Below are 19,535 nucleotides of genomic sequence, written 5' to 3'. Positions count from 1 at the left end.
AACAGAAAATTTTGAATAAATGCCTCATCTCAGAGACAAGCCCATGTGATCTGTTTGCCATGGGGAAAGAAACTCACACAGAAACCTACTGAAGTGTGACAACTTTTGATCCAGAAGCAATGACAATAAGGAAAATTTATAATTATGTCAAAATGTTTGGTGAATCTATAAGTATTTTAAAAAATATTTGAAAAGGAGTTTTAAAGACAGAGACAGACAGAGACAGAAAGAAGAAAAGAATCAAGTGTACCATCCAGGGAAGACTGCCTGGGCAGAACCTCATTTATGTGGAAGCAGCTACCTGTGGAGAATCGGCAGAGTCCTTGATGAAAAGGGGCCAGAATTTGACTTGGAAACACGGTAGCTAAAATGGAGTCCAGACAGGTGGAGTGAACAGCCTACTAACTCAATAATGCTGTCTCTGTTGTAACTGTTACTTTAAGTGTAATTTATAGTTCGTACCAACTGTTAATTTATGTTGATTCTGACTCACATTTAAGTAAAAGCTACAAAATTTGAAATCTTGCCTGGGCTTTTTTTACTGGGGGATAGGTCAGTAAATTTAGTTATTTTTGTTTATGGATCTCCACGTTTGGGGGGGGGTGGGGGGGGGGGGGTCATAATATATATTAATGTCCTAGACTTCGGCATGCAGGGCACAATTTTAAAACTTGGAAGTATTGTGAACTGTGAGGAGAATAGTGATAAACTTCAAGAGAACGTAAACAAGCTGGTGGAACGGGCAGACTTAATGCAGAAAAGTGTGATAAATACAATTTGGTAGGAAGACTGAGGAGAAGCAATATAAACGGTACCATTCTAAAATGTATACAGGAGCAGAGTAACCTGAGAGTATAACCTGACTCCCCAAAGCCTGTCCACCATTTACAAGGCACAAGTCAGGAGTGTGATGAAATACTCTCTGCTTGCCTAAATGAGCGCAGCTCCAACAACACTCAAGAAGCTCAACACCATTCAGGACAAAGCACCCCACTTGATTGGCACTCAATCCACAAACATTCAGTCCCTCTACTACAGATGCACAGTGGCAGCAGTATGTACCAGCTACAAGATGCACTGCAGGAACTCACCAAGGTTCTTTAGACAGCACCTTCCAAGCCCAAGGGTGCTACCATCTAGGAGGACAAGGGCAGCAGATGCATGGGAACACTACTGCTTGGAAGTTCTCCTCTAAGCCACACACCATCCTGACTTGGAAATATACAGCAGTTCCTTCACTGTCACTGGGTCAAAATCCTAGAACTCCCTCCCTAACAGCACTGTGGGTGTACACCACAGCGGTTCAAGAAGACAGCTCACCACAATCTTCTCAAGGGCAATTATGGATTGGCAATAAATGCTGGCCTAGCCAGCAATGCCCACATCCCATGAATGAATAATAAAACAAAAATGTACGCACATCATTCAAGGTGACAGCAGATTGAGAAAGTAGTTGAAAAGTCAGATAAGATTGTGGGCTTTATAAATCAAGGCATAGAATACAAAAGCAAGTTATGATGAATCTTTATAAAACACTGGTTCGACATCAACTAAAGTATTGTGTCCAATCCTGGGCAACACACTTTCAGGAAGATGTGAAGGCTTTGGAAATGGTGCAGAAAGGATTTATCAGAATAGTTCCAGAGATGAAGGATTTCAGTTATGTCAATGGACTGGAGAAGCTGGGGTTGTTCTCTTTAGAGAAGAGAAGGTGAAAAGGAGATTTGATGGAAGTATTAAAAATCACGAGGGGTCTAGATAGAGTAGATAGAGAGAAACTGTTCCATGGCAGAGAGGCCAAGAACCAGAGGACACCATTTTAAGGTGATTGGCAAAAGAATTAACAGTGATAGAAGTGGCCACTGGAGGCAGAAAGAGAGTCCTCCTCAATGTTGCAGTATTCTTGAAAGGCCGGGAGCTATCTTTCTTAATGTGCCAGAGCCAGGTTGGTGATAGGAGAGGGATGAACCCTTTAGCAGGGGCACTGGAGCTCCCAAGGGTCCTGCATGGGCTATGAAGCACCCAGAAATAATGCCTGCTTGCCCCACCTGCTGGGAGGCCTTAATGGTTTTCCTGTCAGTCTCCCCATGCAGCAGGGGCTGTCCCAATGCTGGTAAAATGCCAGCGGGGTGGTGAGTTTTTAATTAATTGGCTATGTAATACAATTAAATGACCACCCATCTCTGGTCAGCAGGTGGCCTCAGTGCTGCTCTTCCCTCTTCTGGGAAAATGCTGTGGCAGCAGGAAGATGTCAGGCTTCCTTCCCCATACCTTCCACTGTCATTTTATAAGCCTTCCTATCTCCCAGCCCATCTGCAAAAGAGTGGTTAAATCAAGACCTATAATTCTAATATGTGCCTCAGTGCAGGGGCATACTAAACTTCAGAGCAAACCTACCAACAGGAATGAAAATTACATCATTAAACACTCCTTTTGTAAAAGAGCAGCATAGGGCACTGCGTAAAATAATCTGGATAAAGCAAGCTGGTAAGGTGTCCTTGCAAGTGAACCAGAGGATGAGTTAATTGCGAAAGTTCGAAATGCAATTGCCCCTGACTTCAGTGTTGGTGTTTGCTGTAATCCTTGTTTATGCAGTGCTTGTACCTATGAACCTGCAGAAAAAGCAGTTCAATATGTTTTCCTACAGCAACTTGGACTCTAGCTCTTAAACCCAGTACTTCTCCAGTTACAGGAAAAAAAAAACTATCCATAATATTCCCCACAGAACTTAATCTTGATTATAAACAGTAATGGGAATCTTCACACCATACTCACTCGTTAATTATGTTACTTTAGAAAAAGCTGTTATAAAACAGGAGTTGGCCTAGAAATACTTTGAGATTATCACCACCCCTTTGGGAAATAGTAGTTCCTTGAAAGCTTTTGGCAATCAATTTCCTGTGGGTAATGCTGGCATCATATCACTTTGATCTTTGTTGAAGCTTATATAAGGTTACTCACTATCCTAATCCTCATTCTTTTCTGAAATATCGGGTGCCATACATGTTTTCTGGTCTCTTGATCGGCTATCTACCAACAGAACAACAAATATCCATCAGCGTTTTTTACTGAAATACTCCATTTCCATTCAATCTGTCAGGAAAGTGGGAGGAAAGGCCGATCTTTCAGAGCACAGCTCTGTTCTTGTTTTTCAATGTAATCTTTCAAGTAGAATGGGTGGAATCTTTTCCTCATTCGTAAATCATAAGTGTAGATTCCTTTCAAATGACATCATTATTTACCTGTTGAAGATGTGAACAAGAGCAACATGTCTTTTATTCACGGAATAAGGTTCTGAGGCGCAACACCGTACATCTGTTGTGAGCATTTTCTGCATTACAATTCTGAGTGTGAACATTTCCAGAGCTCTGCATTTTAACGTACAACAACCACTGATGTGTAATTTGGCAGTGATTGAGTTTAAACTCTTCTTTAATTTCATTATAATTATCTTAATATTAAAATTTTGCAGGCAGGCAACTATCAGTATAACAGATGATAGTCATTAGTGTAGAGCATAACAGGTCTATTCTGACTGTTGTACAATCAGGTGTTTTTAAAACTTTCTGATGTCTGTATGTTTATTGAAGTTCCTAAAAAATGCCAACATTCTGAAGGTTGGGATAAATAATTTACAAATTCTTTGACATAATCTGAATGATCCCAATGATTAACAGCAAATGTTTCTATTTATCCAACACTGTGTGTTTATACAGAAGGAAACTGTGTCCTCTTTTTTATCCCATCAACTTTCAAAATGGTTGTCAAAACTCCCTGACAATCACAACAGCTCATCCACCTTTCTCTTGTCTACATCTTATCCCACACCAAAGTCGGAATTTAACGCCCTTCCTGGGAGCGGGCTCAAGCCACATAATCGGTTGGGAAGGTGCAGGGTGGAGAGCCCGACTCCCCTGATTACGTAAGGGGAGGGAAAAGTTGAAGTCGGTTTAAAATTTTCATCCTTACCTTTGAATTCCTTTGTGGTTTCTCTCCTCCCTACCTCTATAACCACCTCCAAATGTTTGAAGTTAGCCTTTTGTGCATTCCCATACCCGCCCATTCTATTGGCTGCTGTGCCTTCAGCAATCCAGGCCCTATGTTCTAGAATTCCTTCCTTATATGTCACCATTCCCCTCTCCTCCTTTAAGACCTTTCTTTGGAGATAGCATTCTTCTTGAAGAAGCATTTTGTCACTCTCTCCTTTTCAGGTTCCGTATCCATTGTTGTTTGAGTATGCTTTTGTGAAATGTATTGGAACATCTTCTCAACATTAACTATTTGTTTTAGAAATTTCAGTTGTTGCTATCGAAGCAAAGATCATCCGTTCAAATCAGGGATCCAAATGTGACTCAAATAAAACCCCACATTGCATGATGCGATTACTCACTGGAGGGACCAACAGGAATGTGAACAAATGTGGAGTTAAAACCAAAACAATTAGACTGGAAGATTAACATTAAGAGGGAAGGAAAAAGTTAAACCAAGTACATGAGCAAAATTGCATGTACAATTTATTCCACTTTTTTTGAGTACTGCGTATTCTTTCCTGCAATTTCTTGGTATTTTTCCTGCATATGAATACCTTAGATCAAGCTAGCTAAATAGCTCAATTGTTCCATTTTTCATTGGTGATTCTGAATCATGTACATACACAGGAATCACAATACCTAACCCCAATGACATTCATGAAAGTAAATACTTCCAGTGCAATTTGCCCAAAATCCGCCAAACCAGAGCAAAATATCAGGAATTTCAAGTGCAAATTATGTCCATTGCAATCTAGCTTCTGTGATCATTTGTGCTAGTTTAAAAAAGTGGTGGACTCAACACTCTCTTTAAAAATGTTTATTTGTATTATAAGGCCATTTTAGCTGCATTAATTTAAGAGTGCAATTTTAGTAGAGTCATTTAAGGCACACAGGGAGGCCATTCAGCCCATCTAGTCCATGCTGACTCCTGGGGGAGCAATTCAATCAGTTCCACTTCCCCGCTCAATCCCTGTAACCTTTCAAGTTTACTTCTTTCAAGCACCCATCCAATTTCCTTCTGAAATCATTGGTGGCTTTCACCTCCTCCACCCTTGCAGACAGCGAGTTCCAGGGAAAATTTTAAATTAAAACTTTTGGTTTCAAATTATAATCTAGAACACAGCATGATTTCACTGGTTAATGGAAGATTTTCCATTTGGCAATATGCAAAGAAGTTTGAGCAGAAACTTGAGCAAAAAATTTAATTGGCAAAACTAACATTGTGTGGCTGAATTGCCAGTGCAAATAGGTAGTGTTTTAGAAAGTAACTCTGTTAAAAAGAATTTGCATCAAAAAACATTCCTTGATATACTTAATAGTGGTAACCTGGTGTTTTACTAATATAACTAAAAATGGTTTATCATAAAAACAATTTCAACAACGTGTCTAGTTCACCACTAAACTAACACAAAAGATGGCAGAAACTGGAGCAAAAAATTCACTTTACAAAATCAGTGCAGTTTTGCACCTAAAGCAGAAACTCTTGGTCACAATCTTTTGGACCTCGTAGACATGCTTGCCCAACATTAAATAAAATAAGACACAAATAAAAAGTTAGTGTCCATAAGACCAGTTTACCATTGCCTCACTTACAACACACATGTTGGTTAGAAAATAATAAATAAGCCCAACTCACTACAATGCAGGAGAAATTCAGTGTTTAGAAAGTTCAGCATTGGCTAGGAAAGGGTCTCATAATATCTCAGCTTTCTGTATCAATATGAATTGTGTACCTTTCACTAATGTGTGTTTGTCAGTGGGTGATGATCGAGCAAGCACCCGGAGTTTTGGCCAGATCTTGTCAATACGTTCTTGTTCAACCTGAAAATCAAAACAATTATTTTAAAAGTCTTCTCGTTAGTCTTCCAAACAACACCTATGCATATGTAATAAAGGTCAATGGCTTCACCATTACCCAAAAGCAACTGTTATAAATTACACAGATTGTATTACTTTTCTTGCTTTTGTGGGTCAAACAAACCTTCCTACAGTGTCATTATCTCACTGGACTATTGGCTGATATGTCCTTGTTCACCAAGATAAAAGATATCAAGCAGGAACACTTCTACTTCAGGCCACTAGTGTCAGCATAAGTCTCCAAATGATGTATAGCGTTGTCAGATGTAGCATTCTACCCAACAACATGCCTTCTCTTTACCTTAGTGTTTCACCCCAGATATCAGTGTAAGATTCCCAGTTTTTGAAACCAGCAAATAACCCTTTTCAGATGGGGTGTCTTCATTTGGCACACCTTTGCTGATGGCCGAAGAGGCCAATCCTTGAGTGGCAGGTTCTATCACAAGTGCCACATATGAAGCTTTCAAGTGTTGTGGGTTATTGTTAATGGCACTGATAACTGTTGCCAAGCTGCAGTAGCCATTGGTCATGGCAGTGGTTCATGCCAGCCCACAGGAGGTATCACCATTTTCCTCTGTCATCAACTCCTGACTCCCAGATGTGATAATCAATGTTTAGGGTATTCATGTCATGCTTGCAAGCACCCTTGAAGCAGAGCTTTGGTGTCCCATTGGTCACCTGGCTCCTGCTACCTCACCATACCCAAAGTCCTTGGGTATGCGACCTTCTTCCATCCTTTGGGAATGCCTGAAGAAATGAGTCACTATATTTGATGAATGCTAAAAAATTTTGGGAGCTCTGCCTTTGAGAGGACTGTCATGTGTGTGATTTTATCCTGCCAGGATATACCCATAATGTGCAGCAGACAGCAAAGACAGAAAGTGTTGAGATTCTTTTCTTGGCAGCTGTAAGTCATCCATGTTTCAAAGCCAAACAGCAAGGTGCTGAGAACACAGGCCTTATAAGCCATCAGCTGGGTCCTAAGGGCAGCCTGACATTATTCCAATGCACATTTCGTGAGTCAGCCAAAGGTGGGAGCTGCTTCCCCTATGTGTGTATCAAGTTCTGCATCAAGTGACAGTGCTTGCTAACCACTTCCAGCAGAGTGTTATTTAGCGTGACCGGGGAAGAGATGCAATACCTTGTCCCATGACCACAGTTTTCTTGATGCTTATAGTCAAGGAGGACAAGTTACAGCCAAGGGAGAGAGAATCCATGAAGAATACTCATTACCTGAGCTCCAAAAGGCCATTGGCTGCTTGGCAAACACAAAGGCACCCAACATCGTAGCTCATTGTAGCTGAGTTTCTGTGTGGGTGACAAGCACAACGCCATCAGCATAAAGGAGTTCTCTGATCAGGATGCGATGTGTCTTTGTCTTCACTTTCAGTCTTGATAGATTGCAGAGCTTGCCATCTGACCTAGTTTGCAAATAGACCCCTTCCATATCTGCAGGGAAGGCGAAGGTCCAGAGCATGGAGAAAAAGATATCAAACAGAATGTGGGCAAGGACACAGCCCTGTTTCATTCTTCACACTGAAACTGTCGGAAGTGGAGCCATCAAAATGCAGTGCATGTTGTCATAGAAGGAGCGGATGAGACTCAGGAGCTTTGGTGGACATCCAATTTTCCCCAAAATCTTGTACAGTCTTGCTCTGCTGTTGGTGTTGAATACCTTAGTGAGATTTACAAAAGCAAAGTAAAAACTTCTCTTGTAGCTGTTGTATGGAGAAGAACATATCCACATTGGATCTGCCGGCACAGAAACTTCACTGTGTTCTCATGTCTGCAAGTAAATGTAGTCTTAGCAAAGGCCTTCCCCATGATGCTAAGGGGTGAGATGCCCCTGTAGTTGTTGCAATCTCCTCTATCACCTTTGTTTTTGTATAGTGTGAACGTTTTTGCGTCACAGATCTCCTGTGGAATGGAGACTACTTTCCAGCAGAGGAGAAGGTCATAACGTTATGGCAATGGATAGAGTTTCTGTATTTGAGCAGATCGGCTGTGATCACATCCTTACCAGGTGCCCTTTTGTTTGCTATGCCTATGACTTTCTACAGCTCAAGTGATGACAGCTTTTCATCTAATTCATCTATGGCAGGAGGTTGCGGGAGAGCATCAAGCACAGACTGACCAACCAAACTAATGGCAGCTCTAAAGGAATGGCCAATATATGTCATAGTGAAAGATTTTGGGGTTTTGAATAGATGCCCACAGAAACAAGAACTTGTTGGCATGATACATTTTTATTTCACTTTGGTCTTTCACAACTAGTAAGAGGCAGGGACTTTCCTACCCTTGGACTAGGATGATTCTGAACCCATGGGACAGGATTTTCCGGGCATCAGGCAGGCGCAGCGGGTGGGCCCGGGAGCGGCTGGGAAAAGGCTGTGATCAGCCCCGGACTGCAATTTCACACTGGCTGCGTGAAAATTGCACTGAGGAGCTCAGCATGGTGGGGTGGGGGGGTTGGGGGGGGGAGGTGGGGGGGTGGGGAGGGAGGAGGAGGAGTGCAAATGCCAAAGACTGCGCATGCGCAGGCAAGCACACACTAAAAGCTGAAAACTTGTAGAAACAAATGGTCTGGATTTTATAGCCCTGCGGAGGGTTGTTAGGTGGTGGTTGGTGGTGGGGGGTGGAGGGTGGGTGGAGTCTGTAAAATGCTATGTGTGCCATGCCCGCTGCTTACCCACCAGCCATCACCACAATTTATTCCCTAAGATAAAAGCAAAATATTGCAGATGCTGGAAACCTGAAATAAAAAGAGAAAATTCTGGAAAAACTCAGTGGTCTGGCTGCATCTATGGAGAGAGAAACAGGTTTAACATTTCAAATCTTCTTCAGAGCTAAAATGAAGTAGAAATATGATGGATTTTATACTGTTCAAGAAGGGGTGGAGCAAAATAGAAGGTCAGGGATAGGTGGGAGCGAAGGAGAAATTTGACAATGATATGTCATGAACACAGGACAAAGGGAATGTTCATGGTAGTGTTAAAGACTAAAGAAAGTGCATAAGGATAAGGTAGCAGGATGTGTTAACAGCAGACCGCACCACCCCACCCCTCCAGCATCTTCCCCATAGTGAGACCATTGTACGCCCCAGTCTTCCAATTAATGCCAAAATTTGCTGAATAACTAATTAGAAAATGCTGCAGTGTGCATAGCATCAAATCAGATGCTACGCCAGAGGTGGTGCAGTCAATAGCTAACATATTGATCCCTTCGCTAATGGCATGTCTGGCCTGTAAAATGACATCTTAAAAAAAACATTGGGCAGGTTGCAACTGCAGAGCAGATTGAAATAAAATCACACACAAGCATCCCCAGGTGATGAATTCTTAGTCTCAGTGGGACTGCTGAGGGAGATATCAAAAAGAAATCAAACTCTTTGCCATAAGAATGGAATGAAAATTTTCTCAGGCACATCAATCCCAAAAATTCATGTTCTTCTTGGTGGCTGGTAAGAGTGGCACTGGAACAGTGCTGGGAAACAAACAACAGCCATGATCATGGAAACATGATACAGAAGAGAGAAATTAAAGTATTTGAGTTGCTTTCAATGGGAAAAACAATGCAATTCCTGAAAGATCAGTGATTTTAAATTTGCTCAATATGTTATTCAATGAGTGATGGTATGCTGTAACCTGCTTTTGTTATTTGAATAATTTGTTGATTTTGTCATGACTAAAGGCATTACATAAAGATGTCAAAATGCAGTACAAATCAGCACAAAATGTGTAATTAAATATGCTAATGATACAAACCAATTGCCTGACAGCTCCAACCATTTTATCGTTGCTGTTTAACACTTCAACCTTCTGCAAATATTGAATGCACTCAGTTACTTATTGATTAAATCAAAGTTAAAAGGAGCTCTGCAGTGAGCTGATCAGAGGCTATTGTCATTGTGCACATATGTTTAAAATATTTATAGTAGAAAACAAAACAGGTTGAACATTGAGTAGTGCTGAAAAATAAGACATGCAGTTGAAACTTTTCATCTTGCATTCATCGGGTCAATTTGCAAGAATACCAAATTATAATGGGAACAACAATTTATACTGCATGAAAAGTGATTGCTGATTGGTTAGCAAGTGGTTGGTAGAGGCCTTGCTATCAAGAATGCACCAGTAACTGGCAACTGACAGTTAGCTGCCAAGCTTTGTTTAAATTCAAACAGGCAGGTTGACTCTGACTGGTCAAGGCATTGGCCTGAGGAATGAACCAGGGAATGGCTGTCCCCTAATCTTTTATTTAGTTGAAAAAGGCACAATGTATATACATACTCCTTGTGTCATCAAAGGACAGGGCCTTGTGTGTGAATATATGTAACTTCTAGCATGCATAAGTGAGCCACACCGCAAGCCCAACTGATAAGGTTGAACATTATTAACATAGATTATTTTGAAATGCTAGTTTAATTTGACATGTACATTAAAAACAATAAAGCCAAGTTGTATTTGCCATTTACTGTGACTAACAGTTCTGCTTTAGCTGTGTCGGAACCACAGACTACATATTCTGCCAACATTTATATGGGCAGCACTAGCTAAACCAGGCATGACCTGCTGAAATGGTAATCCTGATAATGAAAACTTTTAAATGGAAATAATCTAAAGATGGGTCTTGAAGAATTCAAGTTCATATTATGCCCCTCTGATTGCTCAGTTGGTTAAAGTAATGAGTGACTGAGCTGTGCAGACCAGAAAGATCTCAAGCTCCGTCACCAGTGTGTGTAGAGTCAGCTGATCTCAGCCAGTTGGAGGTAGGACTGCTCAAGGACTCAGAGTTTAAATTGGGGGAAGTCAGCCAGAGTTCCAGCTGCTTATTGTGACTCTTGCTGGAAAGGCTGGTTGCAAACGGATACAGGGTCAGTGTGCTTCTCACAGGTAAATACTGGGAACACTCAGGGGGAGAACTTCTCAAGCTGTTCTCCTGCTAATTTGTCAATGTTTTATGGTAAATCAATAGAATTTATTCAAAAAAATGAAAAGAAACAGCTGAACACCTCATATTCATTTGACCATAACCACGGTGCCATTGTATATGCACTTTCACATTTTGATTAAATTATCAACAGGAAGAATTTCACCTTATTAATTACATCAACAATAAATTATGGAAATCATGACTGATTAACTTAATCGAGTTTTTGATGTGGTATCAGAGCGGGTGGATGAGGGCAGTGCAGTTGATGATGGAAGTATGGACTTTCAAAAGACATTTGCCTAAGTAACATGCTAGGCTTGTTAGCAAAGTTGAAGGTCAGGGATTTGAAGGGACAATGGCAATGTGGAAACAAAATTGGCAAAATAGAAAGGCCAGAGTTTTACAGGGCAGTAATGGCTCTGCCCACCAGCTGGAAAGTTGGAAGCAACACCATCTTTTCCAGACCCGGAATTGAGGACTGTATATTACGTTAAGCAGGGGGTTCATTACCTGCAGTCATGGCTTCTTCCACTCTGAGGCAGGATGACCTGCCCCTAAGTGCTGCTGGCCATTTAGAGAGCTGGCTGCTTTTCAGTTCCATCACCAAGAACAGTGGTCACTGTTGGGACTGCAGCAGGCTCTGGAGCAACAGACATTAGGGAGGGCCAGAGTACAGATAAGAGGGATTGGGCCCAATTAAACAGGCCTTAGGGAGGAGTGGGGGTGTGGGTGATGGGGTCAGCCATGAGGCAGGGAGAGGGCCTTCCAGCAGGGTTGGCCCTTGCTGCCAGGGAGCTCAATCTGGGTCCCAGAGTGTCCAATCATGAGGGCCTTACTCCCATGAGGCCACAGGGAGGCTGCCAGGTTTTACTGGGCGGTCTCCCCATGTGGCAGGGCGTGCATCCACTATTGGTAAAACACCACGGCAACAAAAATAGGTCCTTAAGCAGCCATAAAGGCTCAACTGGGGAAGGGCAGGTGGACCACCCAGCACCTACCTCACAGCTTGTAAAATCCAGACAGTACTGGGAAGTTGACAGGTAAAGTACCCTAACCCCCACAATTTTACACCACCTTCTGCTCCCAGGGGTGTGTGGGTGTGTGGTGTGTGTGTGTGTGTGTGTGTGTGTGTGTATGTGTGTGTAAGAATGAAGAAAGACAACACAGCCAAATGGTATAATTTTGAAGAAGGTGCAAGATAAGAAAGAGACTTGGAGGGGATTTGTGCACAAATATCTGAAATTGGCAGGGTAGGTTAACATGGTAGTTAAATGAAGCATATAGATCCTGGGCTTTATAAATAGAGGCATAGAATGCAAAAGTCAAGCTGTTATGCTAAACTTACCTAAAATACTAGTTTGGCCCCAGCTGGAATATTGTGTTTAATTCTAGCCAACATACCATAGGAAAGACATGAAAAGAATGTGCAGAAGGGATTACTAGAATGGTTTCAGAGATAAGGAATTACAGTTGCGTTGATAAACTGGAGAAACTGGGGTTGTTCTCCTTGGAGCAGAGAAGACTAAGAAGGTGTTTGAAATCACGAAGGGCTTAGCTACAGTAGATAATGAGAAACTGTTTCCAATGGCTGAAGGGTTGATAATCAGAGGACACAAATTTAAGATGCCAGCAAAGTACTGTGGATGCTGGAGATCTGAAATAATAACAGAAAATGCAGGAAATACTCAATAGCTCTGACAGCAACTGCGGACAGAGAAACCAAGTTAACATTTCAGGTCAATATTTCCACCATTTTCAGTTTTTTATTACAGGTTCAAGGTGATTGGTAAAAGATCCAGCAGCGACGAGAATTTTGTTTTGCACAACGAGCGGTTAGGGTTTTGAATGCACTGCCTGATAGGGTACAGGATACAGATTCAATAGCAGCCTTCAAAAGGGAATGGAATAAACACTCAAAGGAGAAAAAACTTTCAGGTATATGAGGAAACAGAAGAGGACTAATTGCAATGCTCTTCAAAAGAGCAGGTTTGGTGGGCCGAATGGCCTCCTTTTGAGCTGTACCATTCTATGATTATTTCAGTACACCAACACAATATACTGTGATTACATCCACAAATAAATCACATAATATGCACAAAAATTAAGCCATACAGAACTTTTTGATGGAAGTACACCACACTATATATTCAGAATAACACTACTCTGTGCATTGGGATTTCACTAATATCATAATAGGATTGCCTATGTAATATATGAGGATTATACCAACAAGGTATGGTGTTAACTTGACACCTTCTACTTACATACCATTCCCTTTTGGAATTCTAATAATCTAATCTGAACTGTTGGCCTCTATCATATGGAATTCATTCTCACAATACAAAGATATTAATATTAACTTATGTATTGTTAGCCTACTTTTTCTATTATATTACTCACATCCTACATATGGTGGTACTAAAGCAACACTGTACACTGGGATTACACTACAATGATTTTGTGGGATTAGGCCACATTATATGTACTTTAATATATCAGATTTATCGAACAGTCTCACCTCTCCTTTTTCATTCCGGATCCTTCTGTTGAAATCTTTGCCTTCCAAGCAGATGAAGTCCTCACCCGGATTAATGATGCCACATTTGATGGCAATGGCACGAGCTGTGTTAATGTTGTCCCCTGTAACCATACGTACAGTAATACCAGCTCGTTGGCACTTTCTGATGGCTTCTGGAACCTAAAGAACAAATGAAAAATGAAGGATCCAGGCCACTCAAAACAATTTTGCTTACTAGGCATACACATGAGTGTATTATTTATCAAATGTAAGCACACTACATGGTAAAATGAAATAACTTTGTAACAAAATCAAAGTCGCTCAGGTACACCGGTATTCCAGAAATTCTGTCTGACGACTGGTCCCTTTAGCTTATTATTACAGTTCTATTGGTTTTTTAATCTAAAAGCAAAACAGTGTGGATGCTAGAGATGTGAAATAAGAACAGAAAATGCTGCAGACACTCAGCAAGTCAGGTAGCATCTGTGGAGAAAGAAGTCATGTTAAAGTTTCACGTTGTTGACCTTACATCAGGTATTTTCTGTACTGGATTTACCAAAGGATCCCAGTCCCCACTTTTCTTTCCAGATCCTTGGATGAAATCTTTGCCATTCAAACAGAGGAAGTGCTCACCAAAACAGATGGCATACAACTGCTGATTTATAATCTTTTTTATACACCTAGCAATAATGTGAGGTATATCTGCCTCACGTTGAATTGCTATTGCATTACGGTGTTTTCAATAAACCAGCACAATTAAATTATAATATTTTACAGTTCTATGTTTTGCTTGTAATGATACAGAATAAAACATGCTCATAAATTATTATACTTGTTGACAAAATTCAAAAGCAGCTATTATAACCACAGCCCCACAGCCAATGTTAATTGTTGCGCAAACAAAATCCTAGAGGGGAACTTGGCTTACAGGTCATACCTTTTTTTTGTATTCTGAAAACAAAAAGAAGACATACTGATCTCAACAGCAAGAAGTCCAGTAACACTTTAGGGATTTTAAAAATTAAAAGTAATAGTTTTATTAACAAGAATAAAGGAAAACTCAAGCACAAAAGATTATAGTTACATAGTTAAAAATTAGTCTTACAAAACATTCCCCCAAAAGACTCCCTATTTGGTCAGACCCACAAGTAAACACATTCCAGGCAACACTCCCTCATAGGTAAAAGCAAAAAACTGCAGATGCTGGAAATTCAAAACAAAAACAAAAATACCTGGAAAACTCGGCAGGTCTGGCAGCATCTGCGGAGAGGAACACAGTTAACGTTTCGAGTCTGAATGACCCTTCAACTGAACTAAGTAAAAATAGAAGAGGTGAAATATAAGCTGGTTTGAGGGGGGGGGGGGGGAGGACAAACAGAGCTGAATAGAGGGCCAGTGATAGGTGGAGTTAACCAAAAGATGTCACAGACAAAAGGACAAAGAGGTGTTGAAGGTGGTGATATTATCTAAGGAATGTGCTAATTAAGGTTAGAAAGCAGGACAAGCAAGGTACAGATAGCCCTAGTGGCGGTGGGGTGAAGGAATCAAAAAAGGCTAAAAGGTAGAAATAAAACAATGAATGGAAATACATTTAAAAATAAGGGAAATAGGTGGGAAAAGAAAAATCTATATAAATTATTGGAAAAAAAGGGTGGGGGGAATCAGAAAGTGGGTGGGGATGGAGGAGAGAGTTCATGATCTAAACTTGTTGAACTCAATATTCAGTCCAGAAGGCTGTAAAGTGCCTAGTCGGAAGATGAGGTGCTGTTCCTCCAGTTTGCGTTGAGCTTCACTGGAACAATGCAGCAAGCCTAGGACAGACATGTGGGCATGAGAGCAGGGTGGAGTGTTGAAATGGCAGGCGACAGGGAGGTCTGGGTAATGCTTGCAAACAGACAGAAGGTGTTCTGCAAAGCGGTCACCCAGTCTGCGTTTGGTCTCTCCAATGTAGAGGAAACCGCATTGGGAGCAACGAATGCAGTAGACTAAATTGAGGGAAGTGCAAGTGAAATGCTGCTTCACTTGAAAGGAATGTTTGGGCCCTTGGACGGTGAGGAGAGGGGAAGTAAAATGGGCAGGCGTTGCACCTTCTGCGGTTGCATGGGAAGGTGCCGTGGGAGGGGGTTGAGGTTTTGGGGGTGATGGAGGAGTGGACTAGGGTGTCCCAGAGGGAACGATCCCTGCGGAATGCCACCGGAGGTGGTGAAGGGAAGATGTGTTTGGGGTGGCATCATGCTGGAGTTGGTGGAAATGGTGGAGGATGATCCTTTGAATGCAGAGGCTGGTGGGGTGATAAGTGAGGACAAGGGGGACCCTATGATGTTGAGGGTGAAGAAGGTGTGAGGACGGATGCGTGGGAGATGGGCTGGACATGGTTGAGGGCCCTGTCAACAACCGTGGTTGGAAAACCTCGATTAAGGAAGAAGGAAGACATGTCAGAGGAACTGTTTTTGAAAATCATCATCAGAACAGATGCGATGTAGGCGAAGGAACTGAGAGAATGGAATGGAGTCCTTACAGGAAGCGGGGTGTGAGGAGCTGTAGCTATGGGTGTCGGTAGGCTTGAATTTGAGACAGAGAGGTCAAAGAAGTGAAGGGAAGTGTCAGAGATAGACCATGTGAAAATGATGGAGGGGTGGAAATTGGAAGCAAAATTAATAAATTTTTCCAGGTCCAGACGAGAGCATGAAGCAGCACCAAAGTAATTGTGGGAGGGGGCCGGAGTAGGACTGGAACAAGGAATGTTCCACATACCCCATAAAGAGACAGACATAGCTAGGGCCTATTCGGGTACCCATAGCCACACCTTTTATTTGGAGGAAGTGAGAGGAGTTTAAGGAGAAATTTTTCAGTGTGAGAACAAGTTCAGCCAGATGGAGGAGAGTGGTGGTGGATGGGGATTGTTCGGGCCTTTGTTCGAGGAAGAAGCGGTGAGCCATCAGACCATCTCGGTGGGGGATGGAGGTGTAGAGGGATTGGACGTCCATGGTGAAGAGGAGGCGGTTGGGGCCAGGGAACTGTAAATTATTGATATGATGTAGGGGTGTCAGAGGAATCACGGATGTAGGTGGGAAGGGACAGGACAAGGGGAGAGAGAATGGAGTCAAGATAGCAAGAAATGAGTTCTGTGGGACAGGAACAGGCTGACACGATCGGTCTGCTGGGACTGTCCTGTTTGTGGATTTTGGGTAGGAGGCAAAAGCGGGCCGTCCGAGGTTGGGAGACTATCAGGTTGGAAGCTGTGGAAGGAAGATCTCCAGAGAAGCTGAGGTCAATAACAGTCCTGGAAACAATGGCTTGATGTTCAGTGGTGGGGTCATGGTCCAGGGGGAGGTAAGAGGAAGTGTCTGAGAATTGACGCTCAGCCTCTGCAAGGTAGATGTCACTGCGCCAGACAACAACAGCACCACCCTTGTCAGCAGGTTTGATGACAATGTCAGGGTTGGACCTAAGAGAACGGAGTGCAGCAAGATCAGAGGGAGACAGGTTAGAGTGGGTGAGAGGAGCAGGGAAATTGAGACGACTAATGTCATGCCAACAGTTCTCAGATTTTTCTTTTCCCACTTACTTCCATTACTTTTAAATGTATTTCCATCCATTGTTTTATCTCTACCTTTTAGCCTTTTATGATTCCTTCACCCCACCTCATCTAGGGCTATCTGTATCTTGCTTGTCCTGCTTTTTACCCTTAATTAGCACATTCCTTAAATAATATCACTACCTTCAACACCTCTTTGTCCTTTTGTCTGTGACATCTTTTGGTTTTCTCCACCTATCATTGACCCTCTAACCAGTTCTACTTGTCCCGCACTACCCCCTCCCCCCCCGCCCCTTAAACCAGCTTATATTTCACCTCTCTTCTATTTTTACTTGGTTCTGTTGAAGGGTCATTCGGACTCGAAACGTTAACTGTGCTCCTCTCCGCAAATACTCTCTCATAGATGTTTAACTATATAAATCCAGTAATATTACCCAAGGCAAACTGCTGTAGCTTTAATAAAGGCATATCACATGACTTCTAACTCTCTTCCACTCTGCTGTGGAAATCCAGGACTTAAGAACAATACTGCTTGTTGCAGCCCAAGACTTCTCTGGCTTGACTAGATGGCTGATTCACACTGCATCTTCTCCCAGCCTACAGCTGATTCCACGATATCTTCCTCATACAGCCAACAACTAACAACTCCCAGGTCACCTCCATCTCACAACTCAACCCCTTAGCTCTCCACAGTAACTCTAAAATACCTATTTCGCCCTTTCATCTCAGGTTCCATTGTTCTCACACCTCTTTGAAACTCAAATACTTCCAAATATAAAATACTTCATATTTCTCTCTTGTCTTTGCTTTCAGGTCAATAAAATGTAATATGACCCCTTCTATTTGCCTATGGAACTCCTGCAAGATACAAACATGTTTCTTGGTATCCTCTGACTTCTCTTTGATATTCATGAACAAACTGCCAACTTAACTTAAGATGCAAATTATTAGATCCAACCTATTCACTTGTATCTCAAACCTAACACCTCTACCCTTTCATGGTTTAAACCCCCCAGACCTGTCTCCTAGTAACCCTTTGCCCAACTTAATGATATTATTTACACACACACAGCCTTCTTTACAGAAGAACACAATATTCCCTCAAAATACTTTAAAAAATAACCTCCATTTATCATACAGCAAGCTGTGCTTCATTGATAATACAAGAGCTTATTTAATGTCATAAATCTGTGTTTTGTTTCAATAACTCACTTGCTTCCACCTTTGTTGCTTTTGGCCCCCAGACGTAAGACAGTGGGCTTGACTATGCACCGAGGGTGGTGTCTCCTCACCCCATTGTAAATTTTGGGGTGAACCTGCCTCTGCTTAGCTGGCTCACCCTGCTTCAATTTTTACAGGTGATGGCCCTTTAATTAATATGAGGCAGAACTTCCATCCATCTCCAGGAGGAAGTCCAACCTCATAGAGTTGCTGGCCAATCGGAGTCTAACAACTCTTCACACCCGAAGAGCCAGGAGTAGTAGTCACTGCTGGTGCTGCAGGTAGGCCAAGGTGGTGAGGTTCAGCGATGGATCTGGACATTCAGGTATCTCCAGAATCTTGCTGCAGCCAAGCTGATAGGTCCGAGTGAGGGGGAAGGGTGGGTGGGGGGGCATGTTTGACAGGGCAGGAGGGGAGGGTGGACATGGGAAGGTAAAACTGTGGTGCTGGGCCTCCGGGAGCATGGCAAGAGGCACCCATCCTTTAACTGGCTAGCAGCCCACAGGGCTAGACCTGCCAGGCTGCACATTTAGCATCAGCCTCTCCCACCAGCCATTCGATCAGAACAGTGGTGGGAAGGGCCCTTAATGGGTATTAAATGCCCAATTTATCCACAAGTATGCGGTCATCTTCTGTTAGACTCTGCTCCGTCACCATCATTAACTCTTGATTACTGTACTCTTTAGCTGCCTCTCTAACAGTCTTGGATTCGTCAAAACTTCCTACAACACAATGTCTGCAAATTAAATCCATCCTTTCTACTCCATCAATCTCACTAGTTGTCTGATCAGGCTGAATCTCATGATGCACATTTTAACATTGTCTATGACATTGTACTGAGTTCCTATCCTACATCCAACCTGTTGCCAAGACCACCTTCTGCCACATCTAACACTGCTCAGTAATAATGTCATATGCCCATCTCTCCTGAAGCCTTTCTCTAATGCCATCAGCTTAAGACTTGATTGCATCAAATTTCTGTCCCTCAGAAACTCAGTTAATTTAGAGTTATATACCTAACCTTGGCGATCTTTCATTTTCTTCCTTTTCAGCTTAACTGGCTCGCTGTGACCAAGTGAAACATCTTCAAAATCCACATGCTTATTTTCAAAGCCCTCCATTGTCTCTCATCCACCAAATTTGGTCAATGTACTTTTCCCATGCATCCCAGCCAGCAACAATCATCTCTCATTCCATTGGATGTCAAACTTTCAGTAATTATGCTTCTGCCTTCTGGAATTCCCTTCTAAAACCATTTTGCTTTACTGTCCCTTAAAAACCTTCAACTGTGCCTTTAGCCTTCACTCCAAGTTCATTAGCTTCTTCTATCTGTCTCCTTAAACACATATAACTAGCTTTTCGCAAAGGAGGGATTAGATTATGAGAGGAGGTTACATAACTGGGCAGGTTTTCCCTGGAAGAGAAAAGAAAAGGTTGAGAA

The 19,535-nt window shown here is 42.1% G+C and overlaps 1 protein-coding gene across 1 annotated transcript in view; it reads right to left on the bottom strand.

The window, feature by feature from the left end:
• atp2b2 (ATPase plasma membrane Ca2+ transporting 2) overlaps window positions 1-19,535 on the bottom strand; it is a 543,565-nt gene that overhangs the window by 85,351 nt on the left and 438,679 nt on the right. The window contains exons 16-17 of the mRNA XM_041191496.1: window positions 13,336-13,515; window positions 5,765-5,852 (exon numbers count right to left, since the gene is read on the bottom strand). Coding sequence (XP_041047430.1) covers window positions 5,765-5,852; window positions 13,336-13,515 — 268 coding nt within the window. The remainder of the gene's footprint in view (window positions 1-5,764; window positions 5,853-13,335; window positions 13,516-19,535) is intronic.

The sequence above is a fragment of the Carcharodon carcharias genome, chromosome 7, assembly GCF_017639515.1.
Source record: "Carcharodon carcharias isolate sCarCar2 chromosome 7, sCarCar2.pri, whole genome shotgun sequence".
Classification (NCBI taxonomy): Eukaryota; Metazoa; Chordata; class Chondrichthyes; order Lamniformes; family Lamnidae; genus Carcharodon; species Carcharodon carcharias.
The sequence above is the reverse complement of the archived record's forward strand: the minus strand, read 5'-3'. Positions and strand labels throughout refer to the sequence as shown.